Below are 24747 nucleotides of genomic sequence, written 5' to 3'. Positions count from 1 at the left end.
GGGAAAGTGTCTCATTCCCCAGGGTGAGTCACTGTCAGAAAGGAAATTATAACTCCATAGGTCCTGACTTTCAGCCAGGTAGTCCACATAGCTAATCCTTTCTTTTCTCCCTCTTTACAGGATTTACATTAGGGGTTATTTACAGTAGGAAGGAATGAACAAAACCTGGTTTTGATTAAGCATCTCTAGCTGCACGTTATAAAGTGAGATAGTAAAATTTCACACATGTCCCTGTTTGGCACAGCTTGCCATGGAGTAGGTTTGTATTTTGCACTGCAGAATCATTTCATGAAAAGCAGCTTTGGCAAGCAGGGACTGTGTCTCCCCTCTGCATGGAGGTGTCCGTGGGGGCAAAAGACTCACACTCCCTATTGCTTATTTGCTCTTTTCTCATGAACCATGTTTCTTTGCTGCACTGTGGTAGACAGCTAAGAGGAGGGTTTGAAGATCCACTGCCCCTGGGTTAGGGCCAGTTATTTAGGGTCTGAATTCAGACCATTTCGCGGCAAAGGATCCCAGGGCTCCAGCTGTGCAGGGGGTCACTGGAGCTCTGCAGCTGGCATGTGGGAGGAGGCTGCTGGTACCGCTGCCTTGCCAGCACGTGACACCTGGTCATGTCCCCCAGCCAAACTTCGGGCTCCTCCATAGGTTTAGGGCAACATTTTCAGGTAGCTAAACAGAGTATGTTGTGGGTTGTCCTGTTAGTGGTAGTTGCCTGCACTCTGCCTGTAATAAAAACGAAGCATCTGAGGTTCTTGTAAAGTAGGATCTTTTGATCTTTAGCATAACAGTGTTATGTTTCCTGCTATCTAAAAATAATTTCTTTACAAGCTGCTGTAAATGAAAGGGCTTGTTTAACCTTCTCTCTTCACTCATGCTGATTTTGTTCAGGAAGTTTACACGAGTCAATTTGTGGGCCATTCTGGATCCTACTCTTCAGTCCTTGGTCAGGAAAAGCCTTTAATTTTGCATGTTAAAAGTCAGGTATTCTCATTGTTTGGATAAAGAGGACCTTTCCTTAAATAGGAACTGAGGTAAAAATTACTTCTTAACTCACCTCAGTGTTTAAAACATGCTGAACTGAAAGAAAAAACAGTTGTAAAAAGCCCCCATATTTAAAACCATATTTAGTATGCAGCTTCTTGGTGAACCAGTATGAAAGTAAAATTATTCTCTCTGCCAATGAAGAAACATTGAGTGTTTCAGCTGAAATGTAATCCTAAATGAAGAATGAGGCTAGGGTTTTCTGTGATGGTGACACAGATAGCTTTTTCAGAATAAAATAATACAGACTTTTTATAACAATGCGGTCTTGACTGCCGATCGCTGCGCTCTCTGATTTGGACTTAGTGTCACAGTTAAAAGGGAGAATCTGCTTCATGCCTGGTAAGGCTGCTTGGCTTCATGTCAGAGGGGAATGTGGCCCCATACAGCTCAGGAAGGGCACGTGGTCTGGCTGTTTCACACCAGAAACTGCTTCTGCTCTGCCCTAATGCTTCTTCCCCTCCCCGTCCCAGTGGAGCCGGATGTCTGTGATGAGGACACAGCACGTCTAAAGGGTGCAAAGCAATTGAAAATGTTAGCGTTTGCGCTTGGTTGTGACTGGTAGCATTTTGTACATGACCAGTTTTTAGCATGTTTTTATGCTTTCTAGTTTAGAATTTGGTATATTGCCCACATACATGTACACACGCACAGACGCACACACAAACACCGGACTAAATCCACTGCTCACATGCACATAGACATGAAAGACCAGGGAACGCATCTGGGTGAAATTTAATTGTGTCTGCATATGTTTACACTGCTGCTGTTAATACTTTGGGCCTGATCCAACTGTTCTTACTTAGGCAAATTCTCACTGACTTCAGTCCAAGTAAGAATTATAGCACTCTCTGCACCTTGGAATGTGTGCATGGAGAAGGAAAAGAGAAAGAAAGAGAGCATTAAACTGTTTTTTTCCCAATTTGCTTGGTTCTTAAAATTCCATTTTCTTCTAAATTTGAATTTACATAAGAAGGAGATAGCATGCTTACCAGCCCACAGTATTTTTCATTGCTTTAATAATTTGTGCTGCATTTACATAAAGAAAAAGATCTGGCTATCAATAGGCTCACCAAATTGCCTAACTACTTATTTGTTTGCTGTTAAGTTCCAAAGAAAGCAAGAGTAACAAATGTTCAAAGCAATCTCTAAGGATATTTTTTGCTGCATTTTGGACACACAACTGATCATACACAACTTAGTAAATAATAGTTGATGAGCGTATCAAATAGCATGATACGGTTCACCATCACTTAGGAGGAACACCATGTTTCATCCTCTGGCATATCACTGCCCTGGGAATTAGGTGGCATAGGTGTTGCACTAGAGCAATGGGAGTCCCCTTAGACCCAAGAAGAGTTTGGGCTTCATGCTCGTTTGGTCTCCTAGTTAAGACTCTCTAAAACATTGGATGTAAAGGCAGCTGTGTGTAGGATCTTTCCGGTAAGGTATGAAGGTTCAGGCAACTTTTATATCCTGCATGACAAATCTCACGGTTGCGCATTGGGTATTCTCTTCCTGGCAGGAATAGGAGATATCTCACCAAACCCACGTGTTGCCTTGGGGTGGAATTACTCTACACTCCATTGCATGGATCTCAAATACTTCTGCTTTGTATTGGTGGAGTTAGTTACAACCTGTATTTTTGCATCCTGTATTTTTGTCACTCAGACAATATTTTATTTCACTGTAGGGAGATTTTGGCCTCACTAGGAAATTTTCCAAGGGTTAAGATTTTGGGATAACATGTGAAGCCCTTGTTGAGGCAGGCTGACGATCTGTACTGAGTATTTGCTTGAATAGTGCCTCGTAAGAGGTTACATAAAAACTCTGTTTCTGGCTGTTCCTGTGTAAAAGTTATGTTTTATTTCACGTTATATTCTGTAGCCAATCAAACAAGTAGCAGTAGATAATACAAACTATCCTAATGTGGACATTTTAACAGTTAGAAAAGCAGGCTAAATCATAGACCATCCACCTAACTCTGCAGGCTATTAAAAGACACGATGAAATGGAACCTTTCAAGAAAATTGCACTGCTTTGGTATCTTCTTCCCCAAGTAACAAAGGAAACAACACAAGGTGGAAGCCCTGCAAGCTAAAGAGAATGTTCTTCAACCCCTAGCTCCTGTCACTTTCCATTTTTTAACCACAGACTGACACGTTTCAGCTCGAATTTCCTGACTTTCAGCGGTTTGCGTAACCATTTTCTTTAAAGAGTAAGTTTAAAGGATTTTAAAACAGTTACTTGGTTAACCTTTTCAAGAGTGTGAGCTGTCATTAAACTTAATTCTCTCCATTTAAAAAGTGAAGTGTGGAATTTCATTTGCAGCTGGTTGTCAGACAAAATGTATAGGGGAGGCAGCATGCTCTCCTGCAGCAGCAGACTTTCTCTGGTTTTCCTTCATGGTATTTTTGAGGCAAGAAGATCCCGAAGTCTCATACTCTTCTTTGTTGAGTCATCGGAGAGGGAAAAACATGCTGTGCTCAAGTCCTGGGAGGTTTAAGCTTTGCACAGCAAGGAAAGGTAGCCCTGTGGGTTTCCCTCCCTTGTGTTGATCCTTCTCCCACCAGTGGCTGATGTGTACAGGAGCTGTGCTTGGCACAGCTGAGAGAAGCAAAAGGAGGTTGGAAGTTACAGGTCAGTCATCATGTGTTTTCCTCCCAGGGCAGCAGAATTTAGGTTGCAAACAGGAGTTATACCCGCCCCAAGCAGGCATTGGTCTCTTAGAAAGAAGAAAAGTGACAGCTTTTCTAACTATCAGCCCTTTGCAGCAATGTGTTCTGATACGTGAATAAAAATATTACTTAAGGACAAAACTAGAAAGGGACTGAATATCCTAGCGTAAATTGCAGGTGCTTAGCCCATTTCAGTATCTCCCCCATTAATCTTACTTGGAAAGCCCATACATGTCAAACAGGGGTTTTGTTGTGAGTAAGGGCTTCAGGGTTAAACTCTTAAAAGTGCCACCTTTCTAGCTCTGCTATCAGGCTTATAATAGAAGTTGAAAAGTTGGACTGTCTTACTCTCTTACATTTAGCAAGCTGTATTTCTGAGCAACTGGGGAAGCCCCAGAGTTTAGGAGAAGGATGTCCCATGCCCCACAGGAGAACTAGCAACATGAGCAGAAATAGTTCTCTGCCTTAGCAAATGAAGTAGAATTCATTTATGGTCACCTGAGTTTTGAATTAGTCTTTACTGTCTGGTCTTGATAAGTAAAAGGGCTTCTCTTGGTTCTGCATCCCTACTGAATAAAAAGCCATACTATTCTATATTATATGCATCATATTCTGCTGGGAAATTGCTTTGTTTAGGGCATTGATTGTTTTACTGTTTCGGAAGGAGTACTACATTTCTATCACAAGCTTTCTTTTCAGCGGTGTGTTCTGCAAATTATCCATACTGTGTAGTCTAAGGGAAACTGGCAAGAAATCCAGCTTTTTGTAGCAGAGGAACACTATATGATACTTTCTAAGTCTGACCCTTCTAAATATTTTTAAAGTTTTGTCTTTTTTTTTTGTTTTAAATGCCAGCACAACTTGGCTAAATTAATGGGAATGTATCTAACACAAATAACTTTGCTGGAGTTGCTGAAGATACCTGCCAGCATAGCGGAGATTTAAAATCTATCTTCTAACACAGTTCTTTGCCCAAAGATTTTTACTACACTTCCATCAGTTTGGGAGCTTGGGACTGCAGGACTGCAGCAGCGTTTGGTTTTGGCAGCCACTCCTAACTTGCAAGGTGTCGTAACGCCGGGCCTTTCTTAAGATGTGCAGACAGCACATGAAAAGGCGGTCCAGGCTCTGCGTGCAGAAGGACTAGAAGCACTTTTTCATAGTATTTTCTTTCCTTACTCTGGTCTGTTTTCTCTAGATGGTCCAAGTTTTTATTTAAAGTGCTTTAACTGGATATCCCAGTTACAGCTTTGACAGTTTGTTTACAGTTTGCATCTGCCTGAGGGCAGTTAAAGGCACATTACAGGATAAGTGAGGTAGTTTTGCTGCCAGGAGAAGGATGTGCTGGTAGGATTACTGAGGTTAAAAAATATGAGCCAGGGAAAATGACATAGCTGGAATTGTACCATGGGTCTGTATATGGGAACTCATAGCAGTATACCTTCTTCTCCCCTCCACTCCCTGTTTTAACTTGAAGAGAGAAAACTGATGTGTGTGGAAGAGAAAAAAACTGCTGGAAGTACTGGCTGATGAAAAGACTTAAATTCTTTTAATTGACAGCAAAACTAAGAGTAGACTCCTACTCTTTGAGGCAATTAAAAAAAAAAAAAAAAAAAGAGGAATGAATTGTACTGCGGAAATCCCTTTCTTTCCCCACTGGCTAGGGATTTAGGTGCCAAAATGAACACCTCACTCTAAGATGGCTCAGTTTGAGTAGGATGAATCCACTGAATCAATGAAAACATGCCCATCAATTTTGGTGGGTTTTGGATCAGGCCTTTTGGCTTCTGGTCACAAAGTTTTTGTGTTTTCATCCGATGATTTGCAGAGTTGGACCTTTAAATGTGATGGGGGAGATGCAGTAAGCATTCTGCAAAAGGAGTGGTCTGACTTGGGTTTCTGGGCAGTTTTCCTGCATGCCTCTAGCTTTCTGCCTGGATCTCTTCTCTTTTGATATATTTGCTAAGCACTGCTTTCTGCAGGGTGCTACCACTGTCCTGTAACAGAGCCCTGTCAATACTTGCTGCGATGCTGGCGTGGAAGGAAGCGTTGTGCTTTTCCTTTCTTACTACGGGATCCCGTAGCTGTGTGTGCCCAGAGCTGGCAAGGCGCTCTGCCCGGGTTGTGGGACCCAGCGCTCCCTGCCAAGGAGGGAAGTAAAACTTCTCACGTTGGGATGACTTTCACACGTGCCTCCAGCGCTGTGCTGCAGGGCTGGCAAGGCAGAGGCATTGTGCTTTGTTTCGTGTTGGCTGTTGAGAGCCAAGGCTTCAAGCAGAAAATGTTTATTAAAAATACCCTCTTTAAATGTTGTCTGAATTCCCTAGGATAGAATTGAAAGTTGTCTTAGTAAGTATACTACTGTAGTAAACATACTACTTTGGGTCAGATTTTGCTTTCTTTATTGAACCAAAGCTCTCACCACTGTCACTGAGACTGCAAAGTTAGTCTCTTTTTATAAATTTGTCATAAGAGGAAAAAAATAGTGTAATGTATTTCTGGGGAAGTAATACAAGGGTCAAAACTCTCTGGGCAGATTCTCCCATGCTGTCTCTATGGCAAAACTTGAGCATGTTGTTTCAAGCAGGCACAAGTCAGGGGTCTAGCTGATCCTCCTGTCGCTTGCTGCATCTGCTGCCCAGTGCTCCCCCTGGGGCACTGGGGCAGCTGAGCCTGGAGGGAGGGCAGAGGGTTACTGCCTGCCTGAGTGGCTTCTGTTGCACTGACATCAGGTTAAATGAAGACCAGGATTTCAGTGGAATGAGTGACATGTAGCAGCCTGCCGAGATGTTGGAGATATCAGGGTACAGATTTTTTTTTTTTTTTCTTTTCTAAGCACGTGGCTGTTAATACAAAGAGCTCAGTCTAGATACTAATGATTAAGCCTAATTTATGAAATTGGGACACTCCTCGCCTGAAGTTACTTCTCTTTTTTTAAAAATTGACATACTGTGACAGATGGACTTTTCCTTACATGTTTTCAGTTATTTAAGGGGCTGCTGATCTCTCATTTCTAGACAAGTGCATTGAAGCTTTGGGGGATCACAGGGAAGTATTGGTTGGACACGTATTTTTGTCCTTTGAAATGATGGATATTCTGGAACTACCAACTGCTTTTGAGGTGTACAGACCAAATCTGACTTCTAAGTAAAACCGATGGCATTGTACCAGGCATGAATTTGGTCATTGATGCAACTACCTCTAATACAATAGGGTAAAATATTCACAGGTGCCTGAGTCCCACTGAGGATCAATAGGAGGCTGTAGGTTCCCACTTGATGTAGGTGCCTTTGAAAAAGTTACCCTGGAAGCTGTTTAACCAAAACATAAAAGAAGCTGTGGCATGTCACATGCATGTCTGCGGCATGCAGAAAGTATGTCACACCTGCTTTTTGGCTGTGGCATGTGCCCTAGGCAGAGCCACAGCACAAGGTACTAAGCCAGCCCAGGTTGAACCACTGTAGAAAAGAGGTGTATGGCATGTTTGTTCACTTCACAGATGCAGCTTTCCCACAAAAAGCTGCAGAAACTTGGTGATTTGAGGCCTGACCTGGTTCTCCTTCACATGGGGAACTCCCACTGAAGTGCAGCAGTTTAGTCTGCAAAAAGGCATCAGGAACAGAGACATTTGGAACTTACTTACAGAGAGAAGAAAGCCATATCTAGGGAAGCCCAGCAGAAGTTTACAGAGGACTAACATGCTTGCCCTCATCTTGGCCGTCCTGTGTACTTACTCATTAGTTTTGTCCCTTTTAGACTGTAAGCCCTCCAAGGCAGGGAACCTCGGTCCCCGTGTCTGTACCAGTGCCCTGATTAGGGCATGTTATGGAAAATTATCTGTATTTCATGTTGCCCAGACTTTTACTATCCATATGTCTCAGATAACACTGTTTACAGTCAGAAGAGCACTCTCTAAGCATTTAGGCCAGAGAGTAATTGAAGGATCCTCTTGCACAGTCAGCGACTAGAAGGAGCAGCATAAAGAGCCATGGGCACACTGGGACAGTTCTGCTCTTAGCAGATGGTTTGCAGTCCACGAATTATGCTTCACCCAGTGTCCTAGATGTTCGGAGGGCTTTGGCTATCTCATTGAGCAATGTAGATCTTGAACTGCAAAGATGATCCTTGCTGAAAGCAGAGGAAATAGAGAAGGCTTTCTCCTGACTTGTCTTTGTTGGTGGATTTTGGGCGTAGACCTGAGTATTCAACAGTACTGAGATCCCCTCGCTGGCAGGCAGCTTTCTGTTAAACACAGTCGTGTGTATTTTTGGAATGCAGGGTATTTGTACAACTAGCTCTACCTAATAATAGAGTTTTTATTCAGGGTTTAGGGAATATCTTAATGTGGAAAAGCAGACACACTGAGTAAGTGAAAGAGTTCAACAGAAAAAGAAATGTGTGTGTAAATGTGTGTGTATACTGGTAAATTCCAGGAGCTTTGAAATTTCATTACTGTTTATAGCTCAAGGCAATGAGAAACATCTCACATGTGTAGTGAGTAAATAAATGCAGTGCGAACAGCCCTCTGCAGATATGTTTATCTCACTTTAACATTATACTAAATGGTGCCTGTAACCTCCATAAATACCACAAGAAGTGAAATGGCTTGCACGATAATTAAAATGCTGTTTCTGCTGAGAATCGCTCTCCCCGCCACCCTCTCTTCTTTGCCGGAGGAGCTCTGTTAATGGGCACGTGCTAATCGCTGCGTACAGGTGAAAGCAACTTTGAGAGCAGGACTTTGTTAGCTGTGGTCAGGCTGTGAAGATTGGTTCGTTTCGGGAATGCAGGGGCAGAGCAGCTGTATTTCTAGAATGGAGGTTCAGCAGGAATTTGTGTGGTCATAGCACTGAACATTATAACTGTGGGCCTGTCAGTGCTCTGTTGACTGTGAAGTCCACCTGCAAGTGAATTGTCCCTTTCGCAGAAAGGAAGGATTGAAGGCAAGGCTATAGATATGGCCTCATAGAGAAGACTCTGAAGGAGAAGGGGGGAGGTTTGGATCCTGGCTCTTGTGGTGTGCCCCTCTGCAGGTTGTCTGGTCTGCCTAACCCTTTGGTCACTAACCAAGAAGTGGGGGATGATATTTTTTTGCCTGTTGTGTTGAGATTTCAATTTCTCTGGAGATGGGACAGCATCCTACTGCGTGTTCATGCAACACTTAACCGTGAGCAGCCCCAGCTTCAGCTGGGACTATGAATAAAGCACATGGTGTTCACCCCAGATCTCTCTGCCTGCTTCTAATTTAGCATCTGAACAGCGCCTGGGAGTCAGCATCCTGCGGGAAGATCGAGGATCAGATGGCCCTGACGGATCAGGCGCGCAAGTACATGGCCACCTTCCCCACCCGGACTCTGGTGATGTGAAAGGGTCGACGGACAGAGAAGCATTATGGTTTTGAGAACACTTCACCTCCGCTGGGAAATTCCTGTTCCTCTGCATGAAGACTTTTCATGAATGGGAGAAGAGCCTATCTTTGTTGTGGTACAACAGTTGGGAGCAGCACAAAGTGCATTTAGTCACTCAGCATATATATTCTTGTTGGATTTCACCCAACTTAAGAGGATTTTTTTTTTTTTTTGGATGATACTTGCCTAAATTATTAGGTATTAAGTTTGAATCAGTAATAAATGATCTTAAGTGCAGACTTATAATAAAGATAATTTTTCTTGTACTTTGGGAGACCAAGCAGACCTAATACACCAGTATTGTTATTTCAGTGATGTGCTAGCCAGGGGTGGGGTTTTGTTTGTTTCTTTTTTTATTTCTTTAATAATAAAAGAGCAGGTACTCAAACAGATATATTTTAAATCACTGAACAAAATGCATTGGTGTAAAATACTGAAGTGAAAAGCATTACTACAAACGCTAGTCTGTACAAAGGGGGAAAACTGATCAAGATCGTGAATGCTCAAACATCCATGCCTCTTGAAAAACTCTTTTCTGTTATGGTTCTAGACCATTATACATTGTGTGTTTCTGTTTGGGGGGGGGGTAATTAGCTTGCTTTAAAAAATATTACTGTATGAAACATAGATTTATGAGAAAAATTATATTTTTATTCAGTAATTTAATTTTGTAAATGCCAAATGAATACTGTGTTTTGCTGCTACAGACCTTAGCGTGTAGACATGCTGCTAGTGTAAAAGGAGCAGTAGAGCTTTATATGGAAAGAAAACAAATGTTGATGTTAGCTAATTGACTATGCACTAGCATTTCAGACCTTTTTATTTTAATTTTTTTACATCATTTATATTTTTTCCCCTTTTTTTATAAGCAATATTTTTGAACACTCTTCCTGGGAGATTTTTTTTTTTGTCTGGATGTGTTGTTTTGTTTCTCATTGGTTTGTAACAGCATGCATTGCACCTTCATATGTTTGGGAGAACACTGTCTTGTTCATGTTGTCTGTCTTGTTCCATGTCTACTAATTGTTCCCTAACTTGGGTCTTGTGTACTGAATCAGGTTCTTAGAAATACATGGTTCTTCGTACTGCCATACCAAATCTTTATCGATATGGCAAAACACTGATTTTATTTTATTTTTTTATTGTTTGTTTTTTTTATAACAGCCTCTGACTTTGCTGCCTTAATAGCATTTGGTGCAGCTTCATCTGCACTTAATTTTTTATACGAAAATGTACTGCCTTGTAGATAAATAAAGTGTGTTCTTTTTTACGTAAACCCGCATGGTCTCCTAATCTTGTTTGGTTTTAGTGTTTTGGCAGAGTTGTTATAGGCAACAATCAAGCCAAGAAGGTTTTTTTCCAGCACACTTACTTACATAAGTAAGGAATAGAGTGTTGCATACCGTAGGTAGCCTCGACATCCTTGGTTCTCACTGATTGTTAAGGAAGTAGAAGGAGCACATCACAAAACAGTAAGTACTGAGCATGTTATGGACTTGAGGCACATCTCTAGTGACACCAAAGTCCAGGTCAGCTTCAGCCAGTGGGAGGCTTACTGCACTTTTTGTGCGAAAGTGCTGTTCTCTCAAAATACTGGATTATTTATTTCTTCATCTAAGATGATCAGATCCGGAACCAACTGAATAAGAGCAAAATATACTGGAGTTCCTAACTGTAGAACAGGTTTTTTTTCATGCTTGTCTTAAGAAACCAGAGGTGAGAATATGCTTTGAAACCTGGTGCATTACGCTGCACAGCAAATAACTGGGCAGACCTGCAGAGCCTCATGCAGCATCAGCGCTTACGCTGAGGACAGGAACACTCGAGAGTAAAAGCATGTGCCAACGTAACAAAAAATGAGAAAAAAAGATGCAGCCTGCCAGGAAAAAAATTGCATTGTATTTAGTAGCTTGGAAATAAACTGTTTGTTGAAATTTAAGTTGTTGCCAGTGCTTCAAAGTCAGACAGATATTCCTGAGAGCAAACTTCAGCTCCATGAAAGAAATAATTCAAATCTCTAGGCTTGTGCAGCCACCCCATAGGAGCTGAGCCCCCACAAGTGCCTTCTGGTATGTTTTACTCCGTCCCCACCAGACTTCCCAGTCCTCCCAGCCCAAGCCATGCTCTGGCCCTCGTGCTATGCCATGCACAGAAAAGGAGGAGCAAAAAGGCCTTTTCCGCCCTCTCTGCAATGTCCCTTCTTGTGTGCTTTTGGCTTTCAGCATGAGAAGGGAGCAGTGCCCGAAGCAGCCTCCTCCAAGTTTTACCTGTGTTTCCCATCTGTCCCCACGTGCGGTTCGGTCTCTCACCAAATGCTGGGGGGGCAGGGGAGAGCCAGCCCCGAGGTATTTTCACAGCGGTTACCACTGGCAGGACTGTGGTGCTGGGTATGGATTACAGAGAAGGGGAAGTCTACGGGAAGCACTTGCCTGTGCAAAGGCTGCGGGCTCACACCGTAAAAACACTTGTGCAAGATGAGAGGGAGGACTGCAGGACTCGATGATGTGCAACTTGGGAAGAGGGAAAGGTCTGCCTTTGAGGCATGCCACAGCTTAAGCAATGCATGTTACAGCTTAAAAGGAAAAAAAAAAAAAAAGGGAAAAAGAAACACCAAGCTTACAACAGGTCTTCTAGGCAAAGCTCTTGCCTTGTAGGGCTCCAGCTGTAACTGCACCAAACCTGGCTGAGTTTAAACAGATCATTATCTAGCGCCTGGTGCAGAGCAGTGCTGGGAAACATGGAGGCTCACCCTGCAGGTGCCCAGCATATGGATTGGTTTTTTTTTTTCCCCTATACCTTCAGTTGCTTTAAACCCCATTTTTGACATGCAAAACCATTGCAGTAATTGTCTTGTTGATGGGCACACTTAGAGCTAATACAGAGGAAAATGTTTCTTTCTCCCCTTTCTAATTTCATTGAAATTGCAAAACACTCAGTAGATTAAGGCTGATTTGCATATGTTTCTGCATGCATGCGGTGCTCAGCATGAGCTAAGGAAGAGGCTTTGTTTGAATGCTGTAGCCCAGGAACGTGATTATTTTTCCCACACCAATAGTTGCTATGTTTCCTTTGCAACAAAGTGCCACCTCCTACATGTCTTTCTCACACAAATATCCCCACGGGACCATGTTCTGCTTACTGTCTGAAACACACATCTTTCTTTCACAGGTCCAAGAGAAGTCCTACCTGTCCGTTAAATTCCGTCTTGAGCATCGGTCAGGCAAGACCTATCCCGAGACAGGTCCATGTAAATGGTCTTGGTGATGCCTGTTCAGCCTTGCAGTGGCCCTTCTCACAGGTGTATAGCCATCCCGGACCCATTTAAACCTAGAGTAACCTACCAAAATGAAGGGAAAACAGGTTCAGTCAAGTTCTCATTTAATGGAGAGTAGATATTTGGCTCAAATTCCTATTAACCTTTTTCTTCACTGTAATTATAAGTTAATAATGTTTTCAGTGGGAATTCTTTTGATTTCTGAAAAGAATTTAAATTATCATTTCAGCATGTGCCACTAATTAAAAATGAAGAGGCAAAGGAGCCAAGGCAAAAATAAAGGAAAATACCAGCGCGTGGTGAGGTGTTTCCCAGCTAGACCCTGTAATTCTCCAGCTCTCCCAGTAAAGTAAAGCATACTCTATGCAGAGAGTCCCAGGGGATTCAAATCCCACAGGTCTGACCTATGTGATGGCTAGAAGCCTAAACTGAAAAAGTGCCAGAGCTTGGACTGGTTTGGGATAGACCATTACAGCTTGAATGAAAGAGACAGACTTTGTAGTTAGGCGCCAAAATAACAAGTCTGCTGATGGTAAGGCACAGAGCACAGCATTGAATGTTCCGTAGCACACAGTAATCCTACAAAAAAGCCAGAAGAAAAGTTTTTTTCTCAGTATTTGCAATCTTGATCCTTATCCAGGCCAGCTAAGTCAATGGCTATCAGCCCTCCCTCAAGCCCACACAGTCAGACACGTAAGCAAAGGGTGTTTCTGTAGGGTTGTGACTGGTGCATCATAACCATCACCTCCTCCTACTCCTGCCACATTTAATTATGTTTCCACTTCAGCCCTGATTTGAGACAGGGGTAATGGAAAAGGAGAGAAAAACCCTTGTTCCTAGAAATGTATTTGAGATGTGTTTGTTTTGGGTTTTTTTGATTGTTTGTTTTTTTTTTCTTAAAAAAGAGCATCTTAAAAATATTTCAGTTCAGGAAAGAATGATTTTGAGGCACTGGGCTGCATCTTGCTTGTCTCCTTGTTCCCTAGCATGGGTGGAGTCAGTCGATAGCCCAGACGTTGCTCAGGAGCAATGGTGATGTTTCGCCTGGGTGGCCACAGAAAGACACTGGCCACGTTTTTCAATCACCAGGCTAATATCTTAATTCAAAATAAGTCACATTTCCTGACCAAATGCACTTGCTCCCTTTGTTTGCCTCTTTTCTTTGAACTTGACTTCAATGTCTCAGCAGTTTTCACTGAAGACCCTGATACTAGCATAAACTTGTTTGTGACTTTTTTGCTCTCAGTAACTGATACGGGTAAGATAATGAGGATAGACCAGAGAGGTCCAAATTCTGCCTTCAGCCATGTCTGCAAGCTGGCAGTGATTATACAGCTCATTGTTAAGGGATGTAAAATGTATTCGCTCTGCTATTATTTTTCCATAAATTATTTGTGATCAGGTTGTTGGGTTTTTTACAATCCCTCTTGATACATGGCATTTCTACAAGGCATTTCTCCAATCCATCTGAGTATCAGAACAATTGCTGATTTTTTAATTTTCTTTTACAAGAGCCTCCACTTCTCAGACTGCACAGATCCGCATTTACAGACTACCTTGACTCACACCCAAGGAAATTTCATTTCATGGGGAAACAACTTTTACTACTTGGTTAAATTAGTACTCATCGCTACAGCTCTAAGATGCGCTCTGCATGCACATCTGTCAGAGAAGCCCTTGCAAACGGCGAAGAAGAAAGTTTCAGGAAGCTCTCCACAAACAGGTTTCTACACTAACCATAGAGACCACCTCTGCATCTCCCGGTTCCTGCCAGCCCAGCTGCGAGCCTGACGTGGCCCTCCCGATAAAGTCAGCCCCAAGAGAGTCTTAAAAGGCTGCCTGCAGGTGTGCTTTCCTGCCTGCGCCTATCTCTCCCCGCTGCCTCTAATGTTTCATTAACTCTCTCATCAGCGTACATCACCATAGGAGTTATCTGAAGGCGAAGGGAGGCCGTGACTATTTAAGAGACGGGTTTTCAGTATCTGTGTTCCTACGAGCTCAAGGCGGAGATCTCAGAGGCGCCGGCTCAGCCTTCCTGTGCAGATAAAGGCACTGCTAGGCTGTGCTGCCGGCAGGGAAATGGAAATCTGCACAGGGTTATAGCTCCTACCTGCCCAGCCGCGCCTCACTGCACCTAAGAATTAAATAGAGAAATAGCCATGGTTTGCCACAGTTAAAGGCCTAAAATATCATTCAGTGAAATAATAGAGATGATACTTTGCTTTTCTCTTCTGCTCTGCTCATCCTCCTGGCCATCCCTTCTCCCCTTGTAACTGCTTCTGGTGCCTTCACCTCCGTTTCACCAAGGCACACATGCTTGATGGGGTCTGGTCCAAAGCCTGCTGAAAATTGATTGAAAAAAGTCACTCCACGACATCAGTAAGCCCAAGCTCATGCTTTGTCTGGGCTAAGGAACGTGGATCAATTTGCTGCCCACAGCTGATGGGCCCCTGCCACTCCCACTCAGGAGAGGCCCCCACGCACTCACAGCAGTGCTCCTGTTGCCCCCAGGTTGAGGAACACCTTCTCTGAAAAGTGACCTCTAGTTGTGTCTTGAGTAACATCCTCCAGCTGAGCCCCATCCATGCACAAAAGCCTTTCACTGGAGGTCATTTGCCCCCGGCTGGGAGGCCCACCAGGAATGGGCAGGATGGGCCATATTATGCTCAGCTTCAGCACCCTCTCAGCAGCTGCCCGCCTGCCCAGGGTGGGGATGAACAGTTCTCCTGATGCCCCATGAAGGTCCCACAGTGGCACCTCAGGAGCAGCAACTCACAGAGAGACCTCTTGGAACTAGCACCGATGCAGGCGCACCCTTAACTTTCTCTAATCAGAGGTTAGAGTAATCCTTTCCTCGCCAACCTCTGATTTGTGGCCACATCCTCTAACAGAAAACCCATAACAAATACAAATGTAGTTCATACGGTGATAAGCTACAGAACCGATGTGATAGTCACCCCCTCCATCACCACTCTAAAAACCATCGCTTCCTAGCACAGACTTTCATTGCATCTAGTTGGCATAGCTGCTGTTCGAATCTCAAAGAAAGCCCCACTGCCACAAGAGAAGAGTGAACCTGACACACACCTGCCCCGCGATTTTACCACAGGCATTGCAAAGCAGCAAACTCACTTACATGATGATTAAAATAAGATGCTGGATTTGCCCCCACACACACACATTGTTCAGTTGTCACTTCTGAGGTTTGCAACACTGTCTGACATCCAAAAATACCTGTTACCATTCTTTCTGTAACTGATCAATGGAGCAACTAGGTTTCTATATGATAGCTTGTATGGATTGAATGTGAAACGTTAAACGATACCTTGTTTTGCCTTCCTAACTGTCAGAGTGGTACAAGCTCTTCTTCCTTCTTCTTTAACACCCATAACTGACTTTTTTTCAAAGGATTTCCAGTAACAGAAATCTGCTTTTGTCTAGAGCACAGGAAGTATTCCAGAAAGCTTGATGTCCCAAACGTGCTCCTGTACTCTCTTGAAGCTGATGCTGAGGGTGCTACAGCTTCAGTCTTGCTATGCCAAAGCAGGTTTTCATACCCTAATTCAAAGTTCCCAGTAGAAACAGGCTTTGTGGAAGGAGAGCCCAACTGCTACATGGGTAGGTTTGAACTTACCAGATTTCTGTTGACTGTGCACACAGGATGGCAAAGGTCACCCTAGTTCTAGAGCAACGTTCAGGTGTTACAGTGATGAGGATGTTATGAGAAGCTGCATATAGAATAACACAACTGAGCAACACAGTGTGTTGCCCTTGCAGTTTCCAAGTACTCGAATCTCCTGAGGAAGGTTTAATTCATTAGAGAGCTGCTGCAAGTCAGCAAAGGAGAAGCATTGACTTCCCTGGGAGGTGATGATTTTCATTTACATTTACTTATGTTAAGTAAATGCATGCAAATACATCCATGTATCTCTCTCTCTATACGCTTACTTATTCTATTAAAACGAAAGGAAGGATGTTTTACTGAGGAGGCCCAAATCCCAACCAGTAGTCTGATTCTATCACAGGCTGTATATCGTGTGCTTGGGTCATGGAGACTCTTGGCCACCAGAACATAAATCATAAAGTACAGAACTCAGACAAACATCAGACTCTGCACTCAGAAAAAGAGAAAACGATCCAAACAAGAGATTGCTGTGAGAACATCTTCTGTGATGAGAACTGAAACTGCAAGTCACTGGTTTTCATTGAAAGCAATGCAACCAAGAGTCTGAAATCAGTCATGTCCCCCAACTGATGAGTCGTCTGAAATTTGCCACCTTCCAGAATACATGGATCCTGAGATCTCTCAGCTTCCTCATTTGTGATCACAGATTTCTGTAAAAGGGTATTTCACAATTAAAATCAGATTAATAATAATAATAGTACTAAAGATACCATGGAGAAAAACATACACTGAAGTTGTGCAAGACATTTACTTTTCCCCAGTGAATGCCAAATTAATTTTTGAATTCAAGTTGCAAATGATTTCACACAAAGCCATTTATCTTAGAAGTTAGGTTGTCAGAGCTTTGTCCAGATACACTGCAGTCTAGAGTCAACTGGACTTAATTTCACAACCATATTTTAACCTAATTCCTCCATGCCTGATGCAAGAGTTTCCAGCCAAGTCAATGAGAGTAATCATGTGAATAACTCACGCAGGTTTCGGCCTGAAAATCCCTACCACCCTCATTTGTGGGTCAAGGTTGGTCTGCTTGGGGAAAAGCACAATGCAGTGCCAACAGTGAATGGCCTTTACATGGTCCATTTCCGAGAGATACAATGATACCACCAAACCACCAGGACTGTATGCACATAATGAAAAGTGACAATGCAGTCATTTGTGAAGGATATAAGACAGCCATGGTAGTTAGGGCAACATTTGCATAATCACATTAACTTTAAGGACCTACTTTAAAATTGACTTAACAATGGCTGTCATTGTTTAAAGCCACAGCTGTCCATGCTGATCGGACAACATGCTTGGTCAACTTGTGTCGCAGCCATCTTCTTCAGGAGGATTTAGAAAGTTTGCCTGAAAAAATCATGGGCTCCAGGACATTCTGTGAATGTTTGGCCTCCCATCGTGGTTCGGGTATCTGGGAATCCACGGCTTTCAGAACTGCACAACTGTTGCATTTTCGTTGGGACTGATGTAATTTATTACACAGCTTTATTTTTCAGAATTGTTCATCAAGGTTGTGTGAAAAAGCACACAGAAGTTACTTATTAGCTGCTAAGAATATTACAAAATACAGACAGTCTGAGTCCTGGCTATTTTAGGCTTGTGCAAGTTGCTGCTAAGATTTGAAAAAACTCAGACCTCGTACTCCAGACATGACACTTCGTCCACATGTTCCCTCTACACACAGGGAAGAGTGGACCATTTTCATCTGCATATGTGCCTTGCACAATCATCCCCTGCCACAAAATTGCTGATATTCAGCCAAAAATGTACCTGGTGAATGTTCTTCAGTAGAAAAATATTTGCTTAAATTATTAACACATTTCAGGGTAGTTGGCCATATGCAAAGTTCTGATGAAAAACCAGACTCTTCTTAGCTAAGATTTCTTTCTCTTGTTCTCATTTGTTTTAGAAAGGCAGCCTTGTCCACCTTGAAAAACATGTTTATTTTAAGTATTTTCAGGATTCTCAGACAAGCAAGGTGATAGTGGATTAGCTGCAGGGAACTCAAAGTTTCAGTTAGAGTGTGTCTTCTTTGAATAACACTAACCACAGGTAGGAGAATGACTAGAGCACACACTCTAGACTGGAAAACAAATAAAGAGAAATATCGAAGAAAAAAAAAAAAAAGTTGTAGCAAAAACGGTTCAGCCCTTTCTGAGAATGAGGTTGAGGAAAACTAGTTTCTCCGTGCCCTGGTAGGCCTAGTTAGCATAGCTGCTAGCATGAGTCCGTGAACTTTAACTGACTTTTTGTTTTGCATTGCATATACTGTGATTAAAAATCCATTTAGGCTCCCCACTATCATTTGGTCTTAAACCATCATACCCAGTTAAAATATTTTTACATTGTGTTCAATTAAGAAACTCCTGCCTCCACGCTGTGGATCAGGGACTTGAAATTTTACACAGGAGTGTCATTTGTGACTTTCTCCTATGAAGATCCGTATAAAGTTGACCAAGTGATGCCCTCTGAGCATTTCATTTGGCACAGGAGCACCAGAGGCTCAGTCCAGTTTGGCAGTTCCACTCCTTGCAGACTCCTGGGCAGCACACAGCACCCGTTTGAGGCTGGGGAGCTGCAGCCAGCCACCTGTGACCCTGCTCCTCTACGTTGGGGGCCAGTGCGGTGTCACACAGTGGCTCGGCTGAGCTGCCTCGGTCTCTAAGGGGGTCAGCTGTGGCCCCTTGCTGAGCCTACATGGGGAGAAGGAGGTTACCCAACCCAAACGCGGAGGGATACGGAGCAAGGTGGGTGTAAAGGCAAGTTGGAAGCAATGGGAACTACTGGCTAGGAGCCAGATGTAAATGTGTGTATGAGTGTGCACACACATAAATGTGACTGTGTAATTAAGCTTAGTATTATAACGCATATATAGAAAAGAGGGGAGTGAGGGGAGGGGGAATTAATTGTATGGAGAACCTCAATTCTGACTCCCCTAACTTTGAAGTACTACACTCCCAAGCCTTAATGGTCTTTTAATTTATACTTTAAATGATAATTTACCTTTTGATTATTCAAACGATGGGCAACATTTTACACCAACACTTTACATTCAAGCAAAGTAATTGAAAAGATGCAAATGCCTTTACTGAACAGATAAGCAGAATGCCCTTCTGAGCTAAGCACAGGTAAAGTGAACAAGCATATTAATATAGGCAAAGCATCACTAACCACACTGATTTATATTTTAGGCACTTAGTTCATCATAAGGATCAGCATTCTTTCCTCATACTCATATCTGAACATATTAAGGCTACTGGAATAGTTCAATAGCATTACAAGAGAACTGTAGATAGAGCAAAGATAGGGATGAGATCTGTGAAACTTCTTCAGAAACACCTATGCCATTTCAGCACTTCTATACTGTTTCAGTACTTCAGAAACCCTTATACTTTGGAGTGAAAGAAAATACAGCTTCATATCACTTAGACTTACATACATTTCCCATACCAAGGAAAGCCTCAGAGGTGACTACTGTTGAAAGAAAAAAAACGCAATGGTTGTGCAGTACTATCTTCTGACAGTCAAAATCAACCTTTGGCAGGGAAAATGATATAACACCTTCATTTAAACTTATTTTAGGTATTCCAAGAACTATGGCAGTTCCTTTATCTTAAGTCAATGTCAGGATTCATTATGCAATTTTTACTTTTGGAAATCAGCATTGTGCTACTCATACACTCCATGAATTTGGTTATTACTGAATGTGTGAATTAATTAGATATTTCATTATACAAAAAGTCTTGCATAGGTTTGTGCAGGGATCCAGGACTGAATGGACATTTTTCATTTTTCAGTATGGCAAGGATGACATCAGTAGCGCTGTGATTTCTGTCTAGAAAAAAAATCTTCATATTTTATAGGAGAGACCAAAATGTGTAGAGCACAAAGAGATGAACTAGGGAATCCATTAACATTCTCAGTAAGCAGGGTACCAAAGCCCTCCTCCTCATCAGACATGTCTGGTACCACCTGTCTATCCAGAACATTTCTGCATTCACACTACAAAACACATGCCACTAGATGCCATTCCCAGCACACCCTCACATATAATATGGGCTAAATACAAAGCTTTACCAAGTGAAAGGCTAACAGCAAAACAGCATAGCATTTAACTCAGGCCTTCTCCACTAACTTGGTCCATCTAAAAAGGAAGTTCTCTTCAGAAAATCACACTTGCCTTTCAGGGTGAGTCCATTTGAGGTAAAAGCTTGCTCATTTCTATAAGCAATCAGCATTCACTTTGCTCAGTTACCACTATTTGCTGACAGATTAGAGTATTTCAGGTTTCAGCTCTACTGTTTTACACAGACAACACCACTTACACTAAATGCATGTCTGCACTAGAGAAATTTGAAATCATGTCTAATATGAACTCACAACAACATAAAATTGCCTATTTACAAATAGCATCTATGGCAAATAGTACAGACTGTAAACGTTACATTCAATTCAACCTGTCTGTAAGACAATAATTAGCTATTACTAATACATCTGAATGTAAAATGAGGCATATGAATAGCATTGTAACTGCTTGTAACTCTCCAAACCAAAGAGAAACAGTGAGCCATTTATCTTAATGATGCCAATATTCTGCCAAACAAAAGATAAAACTGCAGAGTGTGTATAGAAAGTTCAGAAAGCCATTCAAGCACCATGCAACATGCAAGTTCTCATCAGCTATCACAAAAAGTGACTCATTTACAACACAGTAAGACAAGGTTTATAGGGAGAGCAATATTTTTATTAGACTACCTGATACAGCTTCTTAGACCAATGGTTGAACTACTGTAAAGATATTACAGACTTTGATTTTCTCCGTAGCAGAAAACAGAATCTCACTTGCACATTTAGGCAATCACAGCTACAAGAGCATCCACTAATTACATGACACACATGGGACAAAGTGATGTCCCATGACTACATATGAAACTGGTGGTGCAAGATGAGTATTGGCAAGACTCTCCTACACAAAGTTAAATGTGGCATTAACACCACACGTTAAAAAGTCTAAACAGCACAGATGTGTAGGAGCACCCTGTGTAAGTACTAAACCAGGTAAGATCCTCGGTCCAACTATTATCTTATTTTGCCTTACACAGCAGATGGTAGTACCTGTTGCTGTAGAGACAGGTGAGATCTATCTGCAAACCAGCTAAGTATTTTCTGCACGAGTGGAGAAGAGGGAAAGCTGTTCTTTTTGGGGTACTGCATCTCTTGACATGTGAGATTTTATTAATCTTTCTTAATACCAAATGTTATTTCGTAGCCAGCTACCCATGTTATGTACATAAAAATACACTTCTTAAAGACAGATTAGCATTAGGTCACAGGCAGCTCAAAATAAAATTTTTTTTAAAAACCCAGCTACCTCCTCCAAAGCCCCCACATTCTTCATTGCAATATGTATGCGGGTTATTTTCAGCTGCTGTAACTCGCTGATCTCCATTTAGCGACTTCTGTATTTTTTCCTCTTTTTATGGCACTTTGAAGGCGTGGGTTTGTAGAGCAGTAATGTAAAACAACCTTAGAAAACAAACTAAATTAAGCATCTGTTCATATCATTGAAAAAAAGAGGGAAAAAATAAGATGTCTTCTGCTTCTGATAGTATTTTCAAAGCCCACACAAACAGCGCATAGGTCTTTAACTTTTCCATTGGATAGTTTGGGTTTTTCCCCCTGCTAAAAGTCCTTTCATAGAGACTGTTATCCTACAGGTCTTATGTTCCAGTCACACTTAAATATCTCAGCTCTTAATACTGCTATTAAATGATTGTTTATTTCTATCACAACAGCAGTAAAAAATGTCAAGGAGAGCCTTATTGTATGAGACAGTGTAACACAACCCCAGAAAGTTCCCACTGTTCAAGCAGAATTTGCTCTTATGAGATTTATTTAAAAATATTGTATTCTGAGAATAGATCTTGCCCCTTCAAAGAGTCTGTATGTTATCTGCTTCTCTGCAACGGGCAATGAAGGTACCTTCATGGGCAGGTGGGACTATTTATTTTCATCATACACTAGCACATTATGACATAAATCTATAGTTCTCTGTGAGAACTTCTTTTGTGAGCATACATCAAGCCATACAGTCAGAGCTCCCGAGCAATCCTTTGCCTTGCATTGGATTACTGGAAGAGCCACAACAGCTCCTCTGTCGAGGAACTACACTAATGATATTACATGGTATGTGTTATACAGTGGCAGCTTGTCCCTTCTGTGTACAGTCACTCAGTTTGGGATTCCTTCCATGCATTCATTGTCTCTTTCAAAAGAAAAAAAGGAAAGAAAGAAGGGGGGGTGGGAAAAATCTCAAGCTATTTGAGGTGAGACCTCCAGGCAGTGGCTAGGCACACGCAGCCTGTTGCGTGTTTGTACTCTGCCACGTTATGTGGCAATGCAATAACTTTGATCCCCAGGGAGGTGAGGCGGAAGTTGGTCTTCACCATTAAATTTTTTTATAGATAGCAAAGTCCATCCTTCCACCTGCATCCAAAGCACTGAGGCAGCTGGCAGAACAAAGCACTAGAGAAAAATAGTTGACCAGAATCTATCTGAAATTGCCAGCATACAGGTGCAGCCTTGTTTTTCATCTCAGTTGCAGCAGTCCCTAGTGACTGCCAATGTTTTACTGAGACTAATTAACCCTTTTTTTGCCTAGGATGGATCAGAGAAAAAAACACCAAAAAATCCACCAACCAGCCACCCAAGCTTAAAATTACATGAGTAGAGAAATGCAATATTCATGCCTAGCCCAGAACTGTGCCACAAATAAAAAGGTTGCTACAAAATTTAAAAAGAAACAGCAAAAATATGGGGAAACTTTGCATCTTGGGATTGTTGAGACAGTTCCAAGGTTAGCATGTTACTTCTAACACCTGAATGAGGTGGTAAAGATAAACAGAAAAATCACCCACTGCTGGAGCACCGCCAACTCCTGAGCGTAAAGGAGCAGTTGTTAAACAAGGCATAGTAAAACTGAACAATAAACTTGGATAAGCACTGTAGACAGGAAGTCAGGAAATATAAACAACTGAAACTAAAGATAAGAATTTGAGGATAGATAAGAATTCCCAAAGCTGCAGTTCAGCTGAGCCGTCAACATTAAACATTCCTTCAGATCCTCAAGGAGAAGTGTCGGCCAAGGAGTCTTATGACTTTTAACTTTCTTCCTCAAAGAAGCCAGGGGAAATCCAAACGATCTGTGCAAAAGGCAGGACTGTTCCCTGCGATGTGGTGACTTGTGCTCCTTCTCTGTCTGGTTGTTCATTCCTAAACTACGGGCTTTCACTACTACCCTGAGGAGATGATCCTGCAATCCCAATGTTAGGCTTTTTCCATTTACATGTAGTCTAAGTTTTGCTTCTCATTTTCATCTCATTCCTGCTATTTATACCTCCCTCATTAAAAAGAAAATGTTCATCATTATTATTGGTGTGTTCCAAATATTCATGTTATTTTCACATCCTCTCTAGCTAAATGGTTGTCATTAACTGAGGTGTATTTAGTTCTCTGACAGACTCTGTGGAAGCCACCCACCAGTGACAGCAGAGCTGTTCCCAGCACCTCCAGCCCTCCAGGGCCAGGCTCACCGCAGCCGCAGAGGAGGAAAGGTCCTTGTGTCTTGCCAGTCACCTGATACCTCAGTATGGCCCTCCCACAATGCACTGGCCTTTTTTGTTCTTCTCCAGTCACATGATGACCACATGTCTAACTTCTCTAGCAGAGAAGTTTCTTCCCTTGCAGAAAGTATATTTGGTCCAGCTTACTTTTCCCCCCAACATCAGTTTTTCCATAGCAACTTGAATTAGACCTAACCATGTCTGATTTGTCACAAACACTGACAGCTTCCTACCCGCCAGCAAAAGCCAAGTGATGGCAGGACAGAAAGGTCAAAGAGGCAGGCAATATCTGGGCTCGTTCTTACCCTCAATCCTTGGTGTGAACACGTCAGGAGGAGAGACAGGACTATGAATTAAAAATAAGGGAGATGCTTGCTGCTTTGCTCTGCTTTTCTGCCAAGCTTTCCACTTTCATTATTTCTGTGCCTCAGTTTCCAGGGTGAAGAGTTTGAAAGGACACTCTGCAGCTGCTCTCCAGCTGTGACAAAACCCAAACTCAGATCTGCCAAAGCCTCTGTAACTGTAAATAAGGCAGTTTTGGTAAACAGAGAGTAATGCACAGCTCTGTGATGAAAAGGACAAGGCAGGCTGCAAGAGGGGCAAATGCTCAGTTGTGCTGGTACGGCAGTTCAGTGCTGGTGTCAAGAGCTGCTGAGCCTTACCTGATTCACTTCCAACAAGCCAGTTCAAAACACCCCGCCAGCCGGGAGTTGGGGATTCTTGAGCTGCAGTCACATTCCTGGCCATCAGCAAAACCGCCCACTCTGCTTCTTGGGAGAAGCGTCAAGGAAAGCAATGCCTCCAGACCGGAGAGGTGGAAGCCTGCCCACAGGGCTGGAACTGCTGGAAAGCCGGGCCCTGATGCAATGCTTTGGCAATCATCAGCTGTGCTGTAGTTAAGCTTGCATGGCTGTGCCAGTTGTGCCTTCCCTATCCCTCTCTTTGAAGGATGCCATGTGCAGACTCACTGAAAGGGAAAACATTTCCCTTGCCAAGACACTTCAACAGCAAATCTTGGATATTTTGTTGGCTA

General features: G+C 42.4%; 1 protein-coding gene across 5 annotated transcripts in view; it reads left to right on the top strand.

The window, feature by feature from the left end:
• Nucleotides 1-10406, top strand: part of MYB (MYB proto-oncogene, transcription factor) — a 28330-nt gene extending 17924 nt beyond the window's left edge. For all 5 annotated transcript variants that reach the window (XM_074819034.1, XM_074819035.1, XM_074819031.1 and 2 more), the window contains one exon: nt 8972-10406. In XM_074819034.1, the coding sequence (XP_074675135.1) occupies nt 8972-9088 (117 nt within the window). In that variant the 3' untranslated portion in view covers nt 9089-10406. The remainder of the gene's footprint in view (nt 1-8971) is intronic.
• Nucleotides 10407-24747: the final 14341 nt, after the last annotated feature.

The sequence above is a fragment of the Strix aluco genome, chromosome 3 (assembly GCF_031877795.1).
Source record: "Strix aluco isolate bStrAlu1 chromosome 3, bStrAlu1.hap1, whole genome shotgun sequence".
Classification (NCBI taxonomy): Eukaryota; Metazoa; Chordata; class Aves; order Strigiformes; family Strigidae; genus Strix; species Strix aluco.
This window is presented reverse-complemented; position numbering and strand designations above follow the sequence as displayed.